Source organism: Anastrepha ludens, chromosome 6 (genome assembly GCF_028408465.1).
Source record: "Anastrepha ludens isolate Willacy chromosome 6, idAnaLude1.1, whole genome shotgun sequence".
In the NCBI taxonomy this organism is placed as follows: Eukaryota; Metazoa; Arthropoda; class Insecta; order Diptera; family Tephritidae; genus Anastrepha; species Anastrepha ludens.
The window spans coordinates 68,628,507-68,649,447 of record NC_071502.1 but is presented as its reverse complement, the minus strand read 5'-3'; the positions used below and the strand labels follow the sequence as shown (position 1 = coordinate 68,649,447).

At 36.9% G+C, this 20,941-nt stretch overlaps 2 protein-coding genes across 4 annotated transcripts; one reads left to right on the top strand and one right to left on the bottom strand.

Moving 5' to 3' along the window:
- LOC128868699 (DNA repair protein complementing XP-C cells homolog) lies at positions 1-13,764 on the top strand. 3 transcript variants are annotated; one of them, XM_054111102.1, is made up of 6 exons: positions 3-276; positions 334-1,121; positions 8,163-10,303; positions 12,231-12,698; positions 12,776-12,944; positions 13,035-13,764. In XM_054111102.1, the coding sequence occupies exons 1-6, from the start codon at positions 95-97 to the stop codon at positions 13,310-13,312; spliced, it is 4,026 nt and encodes a 1,341-aa protein (XP_053967077.1). In that variant the 5' UTR covers positions 3-94; the 3' UTR covers positions 13,313-13,764. The 3 variants fall into 3 exon arrangements, with proteins under 3 accessions (XP_053967079.1, XP_053967078.1, XP_053967077.1); XM_054111103.1 differs by lacking the exons at positions 8,163-10,303; positions 12,231-12,698; positions 12,776-12,944; positions 13,035-13,764 and adding an exon at positions 1,259-1,502 and having other exon boundaries at positions 2-276; XM_054111104.1 differs by lacking the exons at positions 8,163-10,303; positions 12,231-12,698; positions 12,776-12,944; positions 13,035-13,764 and having other exon boundaries at positions 1-276; positions 334-1,238.
- A 1,765-nt stretch (positions 13,765-15,529) lies between these two features.
- Positions 15,530-20,863, bottom strand: LOC128866257 (uncharacterized). The gene is made up of 5 exons (XM_054106844.1): positions 20,590-20,863; positions 19,693-20,503; positions 19,112-19,635; positions 18,190-19,039; positions 15,530-18,134 (listed from the first exon to the last, which is right to left on the bottom strand). Exons 1-5 carry the CDS (start codon positions 20,629-20,631, stop codon positions 16,519-16,521), a joined length of 3,843 nt encoding a protein of 1,280 aa, XP_053962819.1. The 5' UTR covers positions 20,632-20,863; the 3' UTR covers positions 15,530-16,518.
- Between the last annotated feature and the right edge of the window lie 78 nt (positions 20,864-20,941).

The window sequence follows — 20,941 nt, the reverse complement described above, 5'->3', positions numbered from 1 at the left end:
ATAATTTGAAACAGTTAGAAAATCGATAAAACGAAACGAAATCCTTGATGTGAAGAAAACACCTACTATTCGCGCGTAGGTTGTGCAAAAAAAAATGTCGGACGAGGAAGAGGAATCCATGTCGGAGGGATTCTCCGCCAGTGAGGATGAATGGAAACCAACTAAAGATGTTCGTGGTGGAGAATCGTCGGATGACGATGATAGCGATTTCGAAGAATCACGCCAAGCTATAGGCGCGGAAATTCTTGGTATAATCGGAGCTCCTTCTAGGCGAAAGTAAGTGAAATACCGTTAGTTTATTTAATTATTATTATTTAAGTTACACTTCAACAGAGGAACAACTGCTAAAGGACCTATAAAGCAAACAGCCATTAAGAAGCGCAAAAGCGCTGGCCAGTCACTGCGCTCTAAACTTTACAACAAATATCGGCCACCACCAAAAACTTTTCCGTCACCCAATAGTGCTGGTAGCAACTCACCATCAGCGTCAACATCACGAACGGCTTCAAAAAACGCCAAAGTGCCCAATGAAAGCGGCGAACCTGGCAACGACTCCAGCAGCGATTCGAGCGTAGAAGATTATCTCGTCAATCCTGCAGATATCGATTTGCAATCGAGTTTCTTCAATTTTCGACATGAAGGCAAAGCTGAATCCATTTCACCTCCACCCATATTTGACTGCAATGCGGGCATTACTAAACTATCTGATTCGGGATCGGAAGATAACGAATCGAGTGCAGAGGAGCAGACAAATGAAAAGGCTTTCGATTTTGGCAACTTGTTGGATAATGTTAATAGTCTGGAGCGGGCCAAGGACACCATAGCAAAGCGTGCTGCTGATAAAAAGCAGGATACTAAAGCAACTGAAGGAAATTACAATACAACCGCTATGGATGTCAACTCGTTACTTGCATTGGGCGAAAAGAAAAGTAACGCTGCAGTGTGCAGTGTGAAACCAAAATTTGATGAAGGGGATGAAGACGACGAAGGTGCAACTGAACGTGCTCCACAAAAACTAAGTAAAACTAAATCCACACGCGTCAAACGACATACAAAAACGCGTCCAGCTTCTACTGTTGTGGCAGGCGATACGGATGATTCTGACTTTGAGGAAGTGGCAGGTAGGAAACGCAAGTAGTAGACTGCGGGTGGTAGATTGCTAATAATGTAATGTTTAAAATGCGCTTCCAGTTGTTTCAATGAGACTGTGTGTAGGATTGTGCGTACATTATGAGTTCATATTTTTTTCCTTTTACAGATAAACGGCTCACATTGAAATGAAATATGTAAAATATATACCGATAAATAGGACATTCCACAAGCATTAAATTAACGCATGAACTCGGCTTCTCATATATTTATTTTACACTGATAACTCCAAAATAGCTAGGGCCTTCTCAAAAATTGTTTCATACGTATAATAGGTAGTAATTAGTTTTGAATACTTTATATCCTTCTTTGACACGATTTCTAACTTCATGACCTGCTAAGTTTTTCTTAATTTTGATATCAACTTTACATAAAATTGCTTTGTTTTTTTTTTTTTCATTTTTCTAAGACAATGTTAAAGACTTGTTATAAAATTAAAAAAAAAAGACAAATTTAACAAAAATTCCAATACCCAAGTACCTAAACCACTGTATGCATCTGACTTGGTGCTGGTGAGGCAAAGTTAAATATTGTAAACAAAGTGATTTATGTAAAAAATAATAATTGTGAAAAGCTTAAAAATGTAGCTAGTAAAGCGATGAAATGCTGCCAAACCATTTAAATGTAGTTAGAATCGTTCAAGTATTTAGAGTATTGTGAGTGATGAAATTTGAGGAAAACAAGAGATATTTTCAGTTTTTCGATAACAGTCCTTATCATTTGCAATTTGAAGCGCTTGTATTAATCTTTAGACTAACTACTTACATCGATATAAGCGATGGGTTAACGGTTTCTACATGACTGAAGAGGAACCATGTTAACTGTATAAAATTATCATCGTCGTTGTGTCATACATTCACATACATATATACATATAAATACAACTAACTTCCTATTTACAAAAATCTTAGTAGAAATAAACAACTGCACGTTATAATTTAATTTTTAAAAATACATAATTCAACATTTTGTTGCACAAGCTTTTCCAGGAATACGGTATATTTTTTAAATGAAAATGACAACTGAAAATTACAGAGAGCGGCCAAATTATTATACTCAAAGTGAAAGCTTAACAATAATACGTTTTAGCAGCATTTAAATTTAATCTTTGTGTCTTTTAATTTTGTGGAGAGCTCAGTCTTACTTTATTTGATAATATTGATACGGTATTTGTACCGGTAAGATTAGGCTCGATTAATTTAGTAGGCAAAATCTGTGGCAGATTAAGTATAAATTTGTCTTTTCGGAATCAACTTGTTCCTAATTTAATTCCCATTACGCCATTGTGGAAGAATTGCCCTCGTAGTAACGTTACTCTTAGCGGATGCATTAAGACATATTAGAAGTTAGATGGTATAGACTACGACGTTTTATGAACTAGAAGAATACAATCGGTTAAAGTGGTTTAACAATATTTAAATTCACGGCGGTTTCGTGCTTGTAAGGGCTGCCGAATGATTATTTTCTTCTTATTTACTTTCTATCAAAAATTCTACTTCAGGAGGGTCTCAAGTTTATAGTAACTTAAAAGTATTTACTTTAAACACTTATAAAATTCTGAACCGGATTTATATCTGGTTAAGAACTGTCAACTCAGCAACATACCCTTGAACACTTAATATTTCAAAACGGTTCTCACAAATCCATTTCAGGTTAGTTTTGTGAAATATATTTTATGTACGATGAGGTTTGACACTGCGGTGTTATATACGAGTATAATTGGCACATGCATTCTTTGTTAGATGATGGGCTGAGCTCCTCCTCCAATTTGTTTTATGTGTCTTGATGTTGCTTCACAAATGGAGGGACCTACACTTTTATGTCAACTCCAAACTGCAGATGGTTTGATGAGAAGCTTTTTCATAGTAGAAATACATTCGGAGGTTTGAGCGACTATTATTAGAAATACATTTTCCTATCATTTGGTGTTTCCTGCCCACAGCGAACCTGAACTTTGCCGAATGGTAGTTACTCACAAGGTCATTCGGTTACTACGGCAGGTGGTGACATATGGTTCACAATAATAAGTAGGCACAGAAGGAATGACATGGGGAAACTTGATTAAAAATGTAGGACTCCTTTTTTTATTGTGTTTGAGGATAATAATTTGACCGTCCTCTATAAAGTGGCAATTATTGAAACTAGAAAAACAAATTCGATACACGTAGATACACTGATTTTTTTTTTTTATATCTATACATTGGAGATTAAAATTTAAAATACGTTGGTATAAAATACTTTAACCAACCAAAAATAATTCAAAATCTAAAGAAAATATTCTAGTTTATTACATATCAACGTTTTAATGTGCTTTTAAGAATTAACACCACTGTAGTGGCCTAAAAAATCTTTTTTTCATAATTTTTTTTTTAGGTTAGAAGGATTGTGAAGGGGGAAAAGTAGATGGTGATACTGAGAAAGGTGATAGAGATATAATGCTAAGAGTATTTATTGAGCATATATTTACCTATATTACAAAAAATTGGTGTAGGAAAATTTTACAAAATGCGACACTGCAATAATTTTTTCCTTACACTTAGATTTTAAAGCGCCAATTGAATCTAAAAAAACGAAAATGTGTGTAATCTACTAGAGAACCTTGCACGGGATTTTAGAAATATTTGAGTAATGAGCGAAGAAATTCGTTAAATTAACTAATAGAAAATTTCCTTACATGGTTCACTTTGAAATTATATTGTGGTTAAATTTTCTATTCAAAACTTTTAAGACTGTTTGAGTTATGCTGCGTGCCGTTTTGAAATCAAATTTTGATAACAAACACGTTTGAAAGGGGGGGTTTTACCGGCGGGTATTGAGATGGCGCTAGAGGAGAGGAGAGGAGAGGAAAGGAGGAAACATTTTTTTCGGGCTACACATTTTTTGCCTTATATTTTGGAAGATCCAAAGCAGCTTTTTAATATTATATAAAAATTGATTTTTTTATCTACTATGGTGATGATATCTCTTAATATAAATTTTACAACAGTTCAAGTTATTTTTACTTTCCTGAAAAATTCTTGTAGATCATCGTGGTCATTGGGAACGAAAATTTCATTTGCTAACAAACTAAATATAAACACTGAATATCATGAACAGCCTAACTTATTTGTTAAGCATTTAACGAGATATATCTACTTACATATAGACTCATTAATTAAAATCGAACTGATTATTAACGAATTTACTTTAAATTATGTATTCAAAAATCAAATTAAGCAAAATAAAAAATGTTTGTCACGAGAATGCGCGCAAATATTCACGAATATAAATATTAAAGTAAATGACGATATTCATAAATAAACATTATAGCAAATATAAAGCGAGAAAAACATAATAAAAAGTTTAAATGCGAAAAAATTAAACCCTGTTTTACCTTTTAGCGCAAATGTAGTTACTACAGATACATGGAACATTTTTCAAATAACTAACCGTTAAAATAATAAATGTAGTTAAATTTAAAATGAAATCATAAAAAAATAATAAAATTAAATATAAGAAAAAATAATAATTGAATGGATTTTAAGCCGCACAATTACACTTGCACACACGAACACACATACTCTCACACGTTTAAGTGGATAATAAAAATGCAACACAAATTAATGCTGAAAAAAATTCCAAGAATTGTGTCTTACTTTTAAAAATTCATTTCTCTTATATGGAGTTCTTGTGTTTTGTGGTGGTAGATACATATGTATGCATGTGGTTAAGATTGAGCCACAAAAAACGACCTACAGTCGTGTTTGGTGAAGGGATATTAATTTTGTCCGAATTATTGTATCATTTATTTGCGTGTTTTCCCATACTTAAGTATCTGTGGAGATTTGACAAAATAAACAAACAAACTCGGCATTTTCTACCTGTCCAGCGCTAGATTCCAAGCGCTTTTAATGCTATATTAAAACTTTTAATAACACTGTTCGACAGTCGGCTGGGAATATGTCAAATCAAATTTTCCTGAAGTTTTGGGTTGTATATAGAAAATTAATTTCTCAGTTTTCCCAATTTGGCGATTTTAAGCTTATTTTATGTTTCGCCGGGGAGTATTATTATATTAATATATATATATTATTATATATATTAATTTCATTTATTTTTTATGCAAACATAGCTAATTCTCCAATAAACACCATGTAAGTCCAAGTTTCAAACTTTCTTCTTAAAATTAAAAATAAAATAAAAACTAGTTTTATAAAAATTTTATATATTTTAGTAGTTTTTTTTTTTAGAAAAATTTTGAGTATGCAGTTTTATAGCATTGAATTTTGGAAATTTGGTCTTAGTTTGAAGTGACTCAAAAATCGTGTTGATTTTTAAAAGTTTTTTTGCTGGCGGTGTTGGGTGTTTTCTTATATAAAAAAAAATCAACGAGAATTTTGAGCCACTTTAAACTTGCACTTATTGCACTAGAATTAAATATGCAATAAATACAACTGCATAGCCAAAATTTTTCAAAAAATTCTAAATAAAAAGTGTGAAATTTTGATGAAAATTGGATGACTGCTTAAAAATTTTGCAGAGAACTTGAGAGTTAGAGTTAAGATTAATATATATATATATACCATACCTCTAAAACGAATTCTGATGTCCCCCAATTAGAGTCGAACGAAAAATTTCACTTTGACCCATTTAGAGTGCTCCAATCAAGTCCAAATGTCTGACCGACCCCCACTAGCTTTGGACGGCCGATCCACCCATGCCAGTGGCATACCCCCTGGAACTCCCCTGGGGGGTTCCCCATACAATCATTTCAAAATATCACCATTTTTGGCCTTTACGTGAGAAAAGAAACTAAAAAGGTCGGCCCAAATTGGGGGACATCAGAATTCGTTTTAGAGGTATAGTTCCTTCGGCAAAGTTTCTTATTTTGATCTCTAGAATCTGATTTTCACAGAGCAATGGGCGATTGGTTTGCCTCCCCACAAATCGACCGGGCCTAATATATATATATATATGACTGCTTAAAAATTTTGCAGAGAACTTGAGAGTTAGAGTTAATCTGGTTTTTGTTATATACAGTGAAATTCCCCATTACGGACAGTCCTTATAACCGGACAGCTCCAATAACCGGACAAATTTTGGGCACACAGGTTTTTCATTAATTTTTTCATACAAATATCATCCTAATAAACGGACACTCTAATAACCGGACGCGGACAAGGTATTTCAAACCATTTTCATAAAAAAATGTCTCATAAACGGACAAAATTCAAAAATATCACAAGCAAGCTTTGTTGTTCATTATAAAAATGAAACAGGTGATTCCCCTTTTAGCATGTATACACTCATTCAAGTCCTGTGTTTTAAATTAAGAGTAGTTTTCCATTCAGTTTGTTAGGTCAGTTGTATGCGAATGGTTGCGTTCAAAGGTTTTCTCCAAATGGATCAAAATGTTTTCACTGAGGACAACAATATAGAAGTTCAATTTGACCAACAAGATGATACTATGACATAAGTGATTCAGAAGATGAATTTTCAGAAGAAATAAGTGAGCCTATAACATCATAGGATGAGGCTTTAAAACTTGTTGCGGGCTTGAAACAATATGCAAAAAATGACTATGTAGCTTTTCAGCACATTAAAAATATCGAGAGTCACTTTGAAAATGAACATTTTAAATTAAAGCAATCAAGCATTACCTAATTTTTTCAATCAAACTAGTATTGAAATGTAAAGACTTGTACAATGTACTTAATCGCTATATGTACATATGTGTATTTATATGTAATACTAAAGTATGCAAATATTCTTTACTTCCAAAAATTTCTTAAATAAACTATGTACAATACAATTCATATGTGTGGTATATAAATATTTTGTGACTTCATCCCTTATAAGCGGACATCTCCCATAGCCGGACAAAAACACTGCGACGGTGAGTGTCCGGTTATAAGGAATTTCACTGTATATATGTATCTGGCCTTTGTTATATATATATTATATATATATATGATTGTATGGGGAACCCCCCAGGGGAGTTCCAGGGGGTGTGCCACTGGCATGGGTGGATCGGCCGTCCAAAGTTAGTGGGGGTCGGTCAGACATTTGGACTTGATTGGAGCACTCTAAATGGGTCAAAGTGGAATTTTTCGTTCGACTCTAATTGGGGGACATCAGAATTCGTTTTAGAGGCATGGCTCCTTCGGCAAAGTTTCTTATTTTGATCCCTAGAATACGATTTTCACAGAGCAATGAGCGATTTTAAATCGACCCGCCCTAATATATATATAATTGGCTCGTACATCCTTTTTGGGTGTTTGGCCGAGCTCCTCCTCGTATTTGTGGTGTGCGCCTTGATGTTGTTCCACAAATGGAGGGACCTACAGTTTCAAGCCGACTCCGAACGACTCAGATATTTTTATGAGGAGCTTTTTCATGGCAGAAATACACTCGGAGGCTTGCCATTGCCTGCCGAGGGGCGACCGCTATTAGAAAAATGTTTTTCTTAATTTTTGAGTTTTCACCGAGATTCGAACCGACGTTCTCTCTGTGAATTCCAAATGGTAGTCGCGCACCAACCCTTTCGGCTACGGCGGCCGCCTTTTGTTACATTATAAAAATATATTTTATATTATAAAAATAATTAAAATTAATTTGAAAAAAAAAAAAATGAAATTATAATTTATATATATTTATTATATAATTATAAATATATAAAGCAGTCAAAACTTATCAACAATTAAATAAATTTTCCATATAAGTGAAATGAGTTGTTTTGTCAAATGCCCACGGATAGTTAAATTGCATTTTATACATTATATGTATTTGAGTGGTAGTCCTTCGTAGTATTGTTGCTTGTCTTTTGTCCGAATGCGCATCCCGCCTCCGCTGCTGCAGCCGCTTCCACTCGCAGTCACTAACAAGTATTCGTTGCATCACTACCACCATTACTACTACTACTAAAACAGACTTACATCTACTTCAAAATCTGCATATTGAAAAACGGAAATGCAAACATCACTCACACTTGCTTCCGTCCCTTCTACGGGTATGTTTTGCTTTTATTTTTTCAGAGGACACGACTTCTGTGTCATACTCAACCACACACGATTCCAGCGCATTACTTAACAACTCTGAAGGTCTGGAAATTCATGTGGAGATGCCTACCAACCAACGTCGTAAGAAAGATAAAAATAAACAGGATATTGAAATGGCGCTCATGCGAAAATTGAATCGAGATTTGAAAGAACGTTTTTTGAGTTTGCACAAGACCAGTTTGCTGTGTTGTTTTGCGCGCAGTTACCGTTACAATCGTTTGCTGAACGATACACCGTTGATGCAGACCGCGCTGAAATTACTTCCCAGCAGTAATGCTTATCCGCCGGAACGGGGCACCGAAATTAAATATTTTCAATCGATGGTTACTTGGTATAAGACAGCTGTAAAATTGGATTCGTCTAATTTGTATGGCGAAAAGGTGCGGAAGAGTCGGAGGCGGGTGAAGCGGGAGCTTATGGCGCAGATTAAGCGGAAAGAGGCAAGCTGCAAGCAGGATTTTGTGTTCATATTTGTGGTATTGCTGCGGGCGATGGGGTTACAGTGTCGGCTAATTGTTAATATGCAGCCGTTGCCGTTGCGTCCTGCACAATCCGATTTATTGAAGATAAATTTGAAGCGGGATGGTGATAAGAAGGAGGTGAACACTGTGAAGGCAAAAAAGCCAAAGGTAGAGGAGGGCGCAACGAGTGCGAAGGAGTCGGCTATAGAAGGAGTTGTAAAACTTAAGGAAAAAGGTTTGCAGGAGGAGAAGAAAGCTCATAAAGAGAAGAAGAAAGTTGCAGAAAAGGAAGCAAAAAAAGGGAAGGAACGGATTAAGGAAAAACACCAGAAAGATATTGGAACTTTGCAGGATACCAAAGATGTTGAAAAGTATACCGAGAAGGTTCAAAGCACTGAAAAGCAGAATAAGGAAAAGGCGCAGGCGCAGCCGGCGAAAGGCGCTTACAGAGAACGCAAAAAAGCGCCTAGCGCGAAATTAGCTGAAATGAAATCGCTCGAAAAGGAAGTTGACAATGTAATTGTTAGCGAAATATCTAATCCAGAGGTAAAAAAGGTTCCACAACGTAATTTCAAACGGACACAAAGGAATGAAGAAAATAAAATGCAAACAGAAGAACTGGTAACAAAACAAGATAATGTTGAACAAGGCGAGGCTATACAAAAATCAAACACTTCCGAAAAATCCGCAATTAAACACGCACAACCCACGCAAAGTAAGCCTAGACTTTATCGGCTGCGAAATATAAAAATTGCCACACCGGATGCTGATGATAAGCCTTCGCTGAACGTCGAAGCAACACCGATTGCGCGGCGTACGCGACAAGCCTCAACTGAAAAACCAATAGAAATTAAAGCAATAACTGCAACAAAAAGTTGTAAACCCGTAATACAGATTGGATCGCCTATAATACCAAAAATCGTCATTCAGTCTGGAAAGACTGTGAGTACTGTCGAACAAAGCGAACGTGAAAATCAGCCGCATGCTGGTGGTAGCACAAAAGCATTGACCTCCCGTTCGCGCAGCCAATCACCCAAAATGCATATCTCACCTACTTTTCTGCAAAGTGTCGATTATAAAAACAAATTTCTCGATCCCATAGCTGAGGATAAAACACTGCCAAAAGGGGCGCATACGAAACGCTCTGGCTCAAAGAGCCCTGTGCAGAAAGTACAAATTTCCACAGATTTTTTACGCCTAAATACCAATACAAATGAACCAACTGCGAACCATGCGAAGGTGTCACGTGTTTTGCGTTCTCGTCAAAAATCCAATCAGGTCGTGGGAGGCAGTAAAGAAAAACCGCCACCTGTGCCACAGTTCGATGGCGCTGATGATAATTTGGACAAGGTGAGTAAAAAAAGGCAGCCGCAACTGAAAAAATTGAAACAAAAATCATATTCGCGAGACGAGTCCGATGACGATTTTGAGTTTTCGCCGCCAAAACGGGTGAAGAAGGCGCCAAAATTACAAGTGAAGAAGCCGGTTGTAGACAGACGTGTGCTCTCGTCGGACGAAGAGGAAGGAAGTGGTGGAACGGTAAAGCGTAATCCAACAGCGGCGGACATTTGGGTGGAAGTGTGGTCCGATGCTGAGGAACAGTGGGTTTGCGTAGAGCTGTTTAAGGGCAAATTGCACTCCGTGGAAGCGATCAGGGTGAGTAGTGCATATATACATACATACGAAGAAAAGAATAATTACATATACTAACTACTATGACCAAATGTATATATTGAATTGGGAAACAATTTCTTAGGTTGGTAGGTCTGCTAGTATATAATCTGAGTGTTATGCGTCGTTTGTGTAAAGGTATTCGCAATAAAAGATCTGGTTTGTACGAGCCAATTAATCGTACAACGTCAGAGCAGTACGAAATATTTGACACTGTCTTTTTGAGAAGTGGGAGCCTTTCAAAGAGGCAGAAATATGGTACAAGGTAGCGCAAAATTAGTAATCGAATTTTCGTTGTTGAATAACTTTTTTGCTAAGTAAAAAAATGATTTTGAGTGCTGGAAATCTTTATTTTATCCTTGGCGGGTACCATTGCTTGCCTTTGTATACGCAATTTGGAAAAGTTATGTATTCATCTTCCGGTAGGGTGATTAATTTTGCCTCGCCTTTTTGTCTATTAAAGAGCAATTGAATTTTTTTAAATAAATGTAATATGTGGCTTAAAATAACTTCTGGGGATATTCCCACTATGAAACATAATTCTTCTTCTTCTTGATTAGCGCGATAATCGCTTAAGCGATTTTGGCCGTGTTTAACAAATCGCGCAAGTCGTTTCTTTATCGTGCTAACCGGCCCCAGTTGGAAGCCAAGTTTTTCTCCGATCTTTCTCTCAAACACTCTAAGAGACGTCTCATCGGAAGTTATTATCGTCCAAGGTTCAGGGCGTTATGAGACCCTTATAAAGTGTTAGTTTTGTTGGTTGAGAGAGAATTTTACTACTCAATTGCCTTTGCTTCTTTATCCAGTTTGGGAACGGTAAAACTGACAGCGCGGTTGTCAGCCGGTTATCACCGGCATACGCCATCCATTGCTAGCTCTTATAAAAAATTCTGCCTGAGCGATTAAGTTCTGCGGCCCGCACAATCTTTTCCAGCACGAGGTTAAATAAGTCACACGACAGCTAGTCACCCTGTCTGAAATCTCTTTTGGTATCGAACGGCACGGAGCGATCCCTCCCAATGCTGACGGCACTACTGGTATTGAGCAACGTCATTTTGCATAGCCGTATTAGTTCTGCGGGGATACCAAATTCAGACATCGCGGCATATAGGCAACTCCTCTTCGTGCTGTTGAATGCAGCTTTAAAATAGACAAAAAGATGGCTGCGATTCTCCTTTCATGGGTGTTTTCCAAGACTTTGCGTATTGCGAAAATTTGGTCTATTGTAGATTTCCAAATTATTATAAAATTATTTCGCCCATCTAATAAATAAAAAAAACAATGGAAAAGATTTAAAACTAACCTCGTATACTCTAGAACGCTGGGTAAGTGACACACCGCTGGTGCATGGAACAACCCTACGCCTTTATGAGTTCACGTTTCTCTGCAAATTGCACAGCTTGATTTAGGCATTTTTAATATTTTACGTATTTTTTCACAAAAATTCACACGGAAAATTTAAGGAACAAAAATGCAACCAAATAATATTTTGAAGGTAATAACGAAATCAATAAAATAAATAATTGGCGGGTACACTTCTATTAGGTATTTGGCGGAGCTCCTCCTCCTATTTGTAGCATGGTTTTTTATGAAAGGCTCTTTCATGGCAGAAATACTCTAGGAGCTTTGCCATTGCCTGCCGAGGGTTGACCGCTATTAGGAAAAACTTTCTATCATTTTGTTGTTTCGAAACGAAATTACCCCAAAATATATGTGCATGCCTGCAAAGAAACGATACATGAAACGTCGAACGAATTTAGACAGAAGCAAAATATAAGACAGCCGAATGTCAGAAAATAAACAGAAAAAGTTGCCTCATTACTTCCTCTGTATTATTCCGCCATGATTCTGAATCAGCAATGCTAAGTGTTAACAAACAAACATCTTCTCTTTTTTGTTTTGTTTTGTTTAGAAAGCCGCCTCTTCCAGTTTCGCCTACGTGTTCGCATTCCAAAATGACTTGAGTATCAAGGACGTGACTGCTCGTTATTGTCCCAATTGGACAACAACAGTACGCAAGTCGCGTGTTGAGCGCGCCTGGCTGGAGGCAGCTTTTAGACCATACTACGGTCAACGCACACCACGCGACATTGTCGAGGATCAGGAATTACGACGTATACACGAAGAGAAGCCTATGCCCACCTCTATTGCCGATTACAAAGATCATCCACTGTACGCGCTTGAGCGCCACTTACTCAAATTCCAAGCCATCTATCCACCAAATCCACCTACTTTGGGTTTCATACGCGGCGAACCGGTTTATGCACGCGAATGTGTGCACACGTTGCATTCACGTGAGATCTGGCTGAAACAGGCGCGCACTGTCAAATTGGGCGAGCAGCCGTACAAAATTGTAAAGGCGCGTCCCAAGTGGGATCGGGTAAATGGAGAAAAATTACTTTAATCAATTTATTTGAAATTTTAATTTTATTTTTCAAAAATTACTCCGCACTAAAGTTAACGCAAACAGTCATAAAAGATCAGCCGCTCGAGATTTTCGGCTTTTGGCAAACGGAAGACTATGAACCACCAACTGCCGAAAATGGCATTGTGCCGCGCAATGCCTACGGTAATGTGGAGCTGTTCAAGGAGTGCATGCTGCCCAAGAAAACAGTGCATTTACGTTGTAAGTTACCGTTAAAAGTGAATAAAAACATTTTTTATATTTCTTCAAATCTTCACTCTTGAATGACATTTGTCACCTCTGCTCTTTCAGTGTCGGGTTTGAATCGCATTTGCAAAAAATTGGGCATCGATTGTGCACAGGCTGTCATTGGTTTTGATTTCCATCAAGGCGCGTGCCATCCACTCTACGATGGTTTTGTGGTTTGTGAGGAGTTCAGTGATCAAGTAACTGCCGCTTGGTATCAAGATCAGGAGGAACAAGAGAAAAAGGAGCAAGATAAATACGAAGCGCGTGTTTATGGCAATTGGAAAAAATTGATCAAAGGCTTGCTAATACGCGAGCGGTTAAAGAAAAAATATAATTTTTAATTGTATGCATGAAGTAGGATGCCTAAGTTGCAAGTGTTTCTGTTTATTACTATTATTTTTCTACACTTTGTTTTCTCCCCAACTACCACACATATGTAACTTTGAGTGTTATACCTATAAATTGTATGTATGTACGAGTCCAGTCCTGTTTCGCGCATTTTATATTTTTTGCGTTATTTACATACGAGTATACATTGATGGCTTCTTACAATATTATTCACAGCCAAGATTCACTGTATGCTATGAAATTTCCGTAAGTTTGTAAATTTGGTCGTGGTCGTATATTTACCATTTGCCACATATATTTTTTTGTTTAATTTCTACATTATTACATAATGCCAGTATGCGTTCTTGCATTTTTGCCAAGCTGTCATAGCATGCAGTTTTTGTTTGTCAACTTGTGATTTAATAAAAGAGGATTTACATACAGATAAGTTTTTTCTATATGAAAAATTTGCTGTTTTATTTTCCATTAGCCCTTGCCGATAACAAAAATATTGCACAGTGACTGAATAAAGGGATTAAACCTCGATATCCAGAAGGATTGAACAAGGCGCGCCACATGATGTTCTCTCCCCACCTATTTTTATTCCTAATTACCACAGAGAATCTCAATCAATATACGGATGCTACTTTTCTTAATAATGTCCGGCATTTTTATTGCTGACTTGTGTCATTCTGGACATTCAAGAATATAACATACATAGGTAGAATATATACGTAGAGATCAGCCATGTCGGCAAATGTATACGCCAATCTCGGGTGCAACGAATTTCTACAAGAGGTAGATTTCATCCAACTAAAAAGGGTTAATTCGTTGAGGCGGTATAGCTCTTGATCGGGAAAAATCTGTGTCACTGCGGTTCCTAGAGCTAGCTGTTATGGGAATGTAAAACATGGTGGAAGTTTGAAGTAGCCTCAAAGTCGATAATTTTCTTTTGCTGGTGGTCTTGTACCTTTTCTCCATATATAGTAAAGACATTTCAAGCATGGAGAGAATGACCGAACATCGATACTGACGAAGACGAGTGATGGTTTCACCGCTCTAAGCAAGGATTTGTAGGCTACTGACTCAACAATAATTAAGGACTTCGTTGTAATTTTTATCTTTATTTTAAAGTAAATATTTATTTGTTGCTTATTATTTACCATACAGAATATGTGATTAAGTTAACCAATAGACTTAAGTCTTATTCATTATTTTTAATTATACGTTTTATTATTTCCATTTTTCGTTACCTAAATAAGCGAATTTAAATAATGTTTATCGAAATATTACGTTTTTGATTTCTATTCTGTTTTTTTGTTCACATCAAAAATATTGAATTGTAATTAGCAAAAAATCTTAATTTACATATAATATGAAGTTTTTTTTTGTTTTTGTAATATTATGCGGTTTTAAAGTAGAAGCGTTTTATATTTATGCGAATTCTTGCAAGTGGAATGTGATGAATTGTGCTTAACTATAAAGTAGTGCGATAAATCTGTTGTTTAAGTACAATGTAAAAGATTTAATTGTTGTGAACGCACGGAAAAGATTTTTGTGCCAGCAGACAGTGGAAGTAATGTGAACCAAATATAACAAAAAAAAATAATAAATTAAAAAACAAAGTTAAAAAAAAATAAAAAATTAAAAAACAAAGTTAAAAAAAAAAATAAAAAATTAAAAAACAAAGTTAAAAAAAAATAAAAAATTAAAAAACAAAGTTAAAAAAAAATAAAAAATTAAATAATAAAGTTAAATAAAAAATAAAGAAACAAAATTAAAAAAAAAAATAAAAAATTAAAAAAAAAATTAAAAATTAAAAAAAAATAAAAAATTAAAAAACAAAGTTAAAAAAAATTAAAAAAAAAAATAAAAAACTAAAAAACAAAGTTAAAAAAAAAAAATAAAAAATTAAAAAAACAAAGTTACAATAAAAAAAAATTTAAAAAAAAACGTTAAAAAATAAAAAAACAAAAGAAAACAAATTTAAATTAAAAAAAAAAAAAAAATATTTGAAAAAAAAAATTAAAATAATATAAAAAAAAATAATAAAAATAAAATTTAAAAAATAATAAAAATAGCTAAAAATAACAAAAAGAAATAATAAAAAAATTAATAAAATAATAACAAAAAAAGATTTACAAAAACAAAATTTACATAAAATAATAAAAACTCAGCCAAAAAAAAAAATTAAAATAGTAAATAATAAAAAAAAAATAAAACAAGAAAACTAAAAGCATCAAGTTACAATTTTATTTAAGAAACAATATATTATAAAACAGGCGACATACAAATAGACGAAGCTAGAACCACTCAGTTCGTTGATATCGCTAAGCCTAATTGTTGCCTTTAAAATAACGATATGTTCCTTATCTTTTTAATTTTTCACCTCACGAATCTCATATTGAAGGCATTACTTTCACTTCGCCACTACGTCACTTAAACCTAAAAGTCTTTTGAAGAACAAACCGCTTCCTCTGGCTTTAATTTACATGATAAAGTATTAAAAAAGTAGTCACAAAATGGCTCCTCGATTAAAAAAAAACAACTACATATACAAGCCAATCTATCTAAAGAAACTGCAACGAATTAGAAAAAAAACCAAAACAAGTAAATTCCGCTGAACGTTATATACTTCGAACACAACATAAAAACAAATGCTAAATCAAACGAAATTCAATTAGCAAATGAAAACGAAAGACACTAACAGAAATATAAAACCGTCGATTCAAAACAAAAATTATTCAACACAATTTAAAAAAATTAGACGATAGAAATCATTAAATACAAGAAGCTGCCATAATAACGGTACATACGCGTACAGTTTAGCAACTCTGCACTTAAACTAACAAATGCTTGAAAGTTTTCAAGCAGGTTTCGGCACTGCGTGTGTTACCTCTAAATCCAACAAGCGGATTCAGGAACGAAAAATCAACATAAATATAACTCAAATAACCCAGCATTACGAGGACCTTCGCTGTCCCGGCCATTTACATCAAAGCAAATAAAGAAACTAGACTAGTAAAATTTCAAGGTTGAGTAAAAGTAAAGGAAATTACATCGCAAATTGATAGGGGAAAAATAGCAGGAACAATTTCGAGGCTGGCTATCTAGGCTAGCTTTGTAAAAGTTCTTTGGTGTTTCTTTGTAGCTGATTTTCTTTTGCATTTTTGCTGCTTTTTCTCTGGACAATTCAACAACCTCTCCACCGATTGCTGGTCTATGACTTTGCTGCTGTACTGAGCGTGCCACAGTAGCTGGCACCCGTGTGCTGTATCGCCGGCACTGTTGCATCACTTGCTTTTAAATTCCTGTTGATATCATTGCTTGTCGCATGCTCAGTCGCCTGCTGTAATCGCTGCTTATAGGCATTTTGCGTTTTCAGATAATCAATATACATGCGACGCGCTTGATTCAGTACGCGTATGACATCGTGTTTGCGCACCATCTTGTCGAAGTGCATCGCTATCTCGTTGTAGTCCATGCCACTTTTCATAATTGTTTGGCGATGCTGTAGCAACAGTGTTAAGCAGAGAAACATCAGGAAAGGATTGCCACCACCAAACTCGGTGGGTGGTGGCAAGACTGGTGGCGTTGGTCCCACTGTAACAGAACTACCAAATGCCCGTTCACCAGCGACCGCCGCACTTCGTCCTGGTGATTTAGCGAAGGTAATTTCATCAACTGCATTTGTAGCCAACTCTACAGGTGATGCGTTGGCGGTGTCTGTGGAAATCGGCACCAACACTTCCGGTAAACTGCTACTGTTGGGCAAAACACCCGACACGCCATCCATCAGCAGGTTCGCTGTAGGATCGACGAAGGGATTGAGTATGCTCTGCGCTGGTGATGCAGTAATTCTATCGGCGCTATATGTTTGCGCGTCATTTGAATTATTATCAATTGTGACATTGGGCAGCTCATCGACATCCACCCGCCACGCTGTACTGGTGGATACTTGTTGGAGCGGTTCTAAACTGCTTTTGGTGCGACTGTTGCGGTTGCGCCGGCGTATTAGCAGTTCACTAATATCAGGACATGCAACGATTTCATTTTCTTTTAGATCCTCCACCAATTCTAACGAGTCTTTATCCAATTTTTCATACTCTATGTCACAATTCACGGTTGGTTGTTTACCGACGGGTTCACCGAATAACTGCCGATCTAAATTGTCTGCCTCTAAACGCAACTCCCGTGTGATGGCGGTTGTCATAGGGTAATACTCTTGATCCTGACTGTCATCGGGCGTTAGACTTGGTTCAGCTGGCAATTTTTTTGTGGGTATACACGTCGCGTCTTGCAACTTACTTGTGCTCACTTCACGCTCTTCTGTGAATGCTTCTTTATCAGTTTTGCGTTCGAATGTTGGTGTACGATCGGGTGTTTGAGCCGTCGAAGAATCCAGCGATGCAAGCTCCAAGTGCAAGCTATTGTTACTGGCATTGTTTGTCTGTTGTATTGCTGTCGCGGCGGTAGAGCCGCTCCATGTGGTATCAGGCACGGACGATGAATCAGATTCGTCCAGTGAGGAAACAAAACCGCTGCGCGTTAGTTGCACGAGTGGATGTGGTGTTGTGAGGGCAGTTGCTGACGTGGTTGCTGTATATGGCTGAATGTAGGCGTGTGTGGGTGAAGGTGTTTTGGATCTTTCTTTGCCACATGTGTTCATGCTGCTGGTGCCACTGTTGTCGGATAATGTAGGTGATGTTGTGGAGAATTTATCCGCAATACGATTTTTATTCAACGAAGCGAAATTGAGAAATTCATTGAAATTTTTTACTAACTTTTGTTGGGATCTTTCCGTAGGGTTATTGCTCGTTTCATCGAAGGAAATGCCTGTAAATGAGACCAAAAATATTTTTAATACACAAATGTTTGTTATTTCGCTCACCTTTTCTGCTCGTTGCAGCAATTTTTTCCTTTAGATCCTTGAAATGCCCTCCCCCACCACTGCCTACACGCCGCACACTTTCACCCACATTGGAAGCATTTGCAATCTGTTTGGCTATTATGTTGCTTACAGCATTGTAATTTGATAAAATGTTCTTATTTTGCAATTTGGCAATTCCTTTTGGAAGTTGTGGCATTTTTTCCATAAATCCTAGTTCACCACTAACTACTTTTTCATTGCCCATGGTTACACCTTCACCTGCCGTTGATGTATTGGAATTTGAGGGAGATTTGTACGACTCAGCTATTACTTCATTTATATGACCATCATTTAGGAATGGATTGGTTGGATGAAACGTGAATGGATTAATATCTGTGTAGTCGTTATTGATGCTGCTATCGGCGCTGGTGAAGACATCGTCATCTTCGACATCCTCTGCACATTCAACAGGCTTTACTTTGGACGTTGTATTATCTAGCTCGACGTGTTTTACTTCTTCCATACCCTCCATCAACAGTAGCATTTTGGATTCATCTAAGCTTTGGTGAGCTTTCGAAGAATGTCGTCGCCGGCATGCCACTGCACGCGGCATATTATCATCGAGACTCTGATTAAGGCGTTTCGTTGCATCTAATCGCAAGTTGTTTATCACTCCGCCGCCAGCACTAAGTGATGAGCTGAGTGAATTCAATGAAGCTGAAGAGCTTTGACGGCGAAGAGCGCATACCTTGGTGTAAGGATTTTCACGCTGTTTCACCAACATGTAGGAGGGACTTATAGGTGCACCATACGAACTCGAAAGCGAGCTGGATGTGGTCGGTGCGGGGCTATCCGAAATAGGCACAAACTCCTTCATGACGAAAATTAAGCAAAAAGAAAAATTAAAGTACTAGCGCATCAGTTATAAAAGCTTTGCTCTTGCCTTTTCAAATAAATTCAGTTCTTTGCCAATACTCGTCTCATACTTCAACGAACTCCATTGTACTTCTAGCATGCGTAGTGCATCGTCGAACGGAAATTCACGCTTTAATTCGAGCAAGAGCCAGCGATAACAAAACAGCAAATCATCCGCCTGTTGCGATTTTAAGTATTCCCAAAATTCAGGATCGTAATAACTCAGTGCCTCTGTAAGATGCGCGAATTTCTGCGTCATTGCTATGCCGTCCAACATAAAATTACCTCTCACACGAGACATTATGGCGCAAAAGCAGATATATGCTTGCGCTTCATCGTTCATGGTTACCAGTAGAGGCGAAGCAATGTCGGACATGCCTTGGCAATAGCTTACCGAGGGATGATTGAGCGCATATGTTGTTAGGATATTGAAAAGCGAAGCTATGTTTTGATTGTCGTCGCTACCAGCGTAGAAAGGATGCAGTCGATCCGTACGTAAAACATCCTTTTTTACCATACTGGTGACGTATGACAACTCACCCGCTATGCAACCTAGATTAAACATTTTGTTTTACTAACTTGGTATGAATATAAACATTATTCGCACACCTTGCTTCACTGCATTCTTCCACGTATCGCGTAGCTTAATGTATTGCTCCGACTTTCTGCGCATATAATCCATGCGTTGGTGACCATTCATGCCATGTGGATATACGTTTAGAATGTGTTTCCACACTACCCGACGCAAACTTGGATCAATGCCTCCAAAGAATATAACCTTACGCAATTCATCGGTCCGTTTTATTTGTCCTAGTGCATCTAAAAATAATCGAAACTCAATATCGGCCAAGGGTGGTCGTGGCGGCAACGATGACATAGTTTCCTCAGACAGATTGAAAGCTTTCTGAACGATCGAAAAAGTTTTCTCCATATGGTTCATAATCAGGCCTGGTAGCTTTGTCTGCATATTTTGCACATACTTTTGCGATGCACCTATTGACTGTTGTAGTGGTGAGACAGCTTCCCGTACTCCCGCATTTGCGGAGAAATTTGGTGAAAGTGAATTTACACTCGCACAACCACTACTGCAGGGAACAGCGCTCTCTGTAGCTGCGGCATCGATGTCCCATTCACGTACTTCTGTAAATGGTTTAATATCGATTTGCAGCATAAGACACGGCTCCGTAGCTGTCTGTATGGAGAGATTATGAATGCGGAGAAAAGCAGCATCTAAATCCCAATCAGACAACACAGATAAGTACATTTCATTGCCTGCTGGATCGAAAGCTTTATATTTGATTGCGAAATCCGATTTGATGTCAAAGGCTTTAGCGAGCAAAGAGTAGAGTACTTCCAGCGATGTGATTTGCGGATCGACGCTAAATTTGCGCCACTCAGGCGGAACATTTGGCTCACATTTCTACAAAACGTTTTACATTTGTTGGAGCATTTAAAAATAACATAAATGATTATTTTGGAAAAAATCTTGATTTTTAATATATTTACCTTGACTTTAACGCGCACAGCGCAGTGTGGGTAACTAGCCATATTTTTCAGTTTTAACTAATCCAAACAGGCTCAATTGGTAGATTAACGTATACTAGTGATTGCAATATTTTGAACGTTCACTTCGAATTCCATTCTTCCATCTGGATTGCAAGTGAATTGCACAATTTTCTCAAAGTTGCACAAATTGGCTTCCAACAAAAAATTGGCTTGGGTGCAATGAACAGCTGAAAACGCCAAACTGCGAAATGTAGCAGTGTGTGTATGTGTATGAAGTGACAAATGCATGTTGGGAAGCATTCGGAAAGGTAAGGTGGTTAACAGCTGATTGATAGCAACGGTACTGTTATTT

Coding starts and splice junctions, on each gene's coding strand:
- LOC128868699 (XM_054111102.1), top strand. CDS start 95: ATGTCGGACGAGGAAGAGGAATCCATGTCGGAGGGATTCTCCGCCAGT. Junction 10,304..12,230: donor ACTCCGTGGAAGCGATCAGG/GTGAGTAGTGCA, acceptor TGTTTTGTTTAG/AAAGCCGCCTCTTCCAGTTT. Junction 12,945..13,034: donor GAAAACAGTGCATTTACGTT/GTAAGTTACCGT, acceptor CTGCTCTTTCAG/TGTCGGGTTTGAATCGCATT.
- LOC128866257 (XM_054106844.1), bottom strand. CDS start 20,631: ATGGCTAGTTACCCACACTGCGCTGTGCGCGTTAAAGTCAAG. Junction 19,636..19,692: donor GAAGAATGCAGTGAAGCAAG/GTGTGCGAATAA, acceptor TGTTTAATCTAG/GTTGCATAGCGGGTGAGTTG. Junction 18,135..18,189: donor TGCTGCAACGAGCAGAAAAG/GTGAGCGAAATA, acceptor TCTCATTTACAG/GCATTTCCTTCGATGAAACG.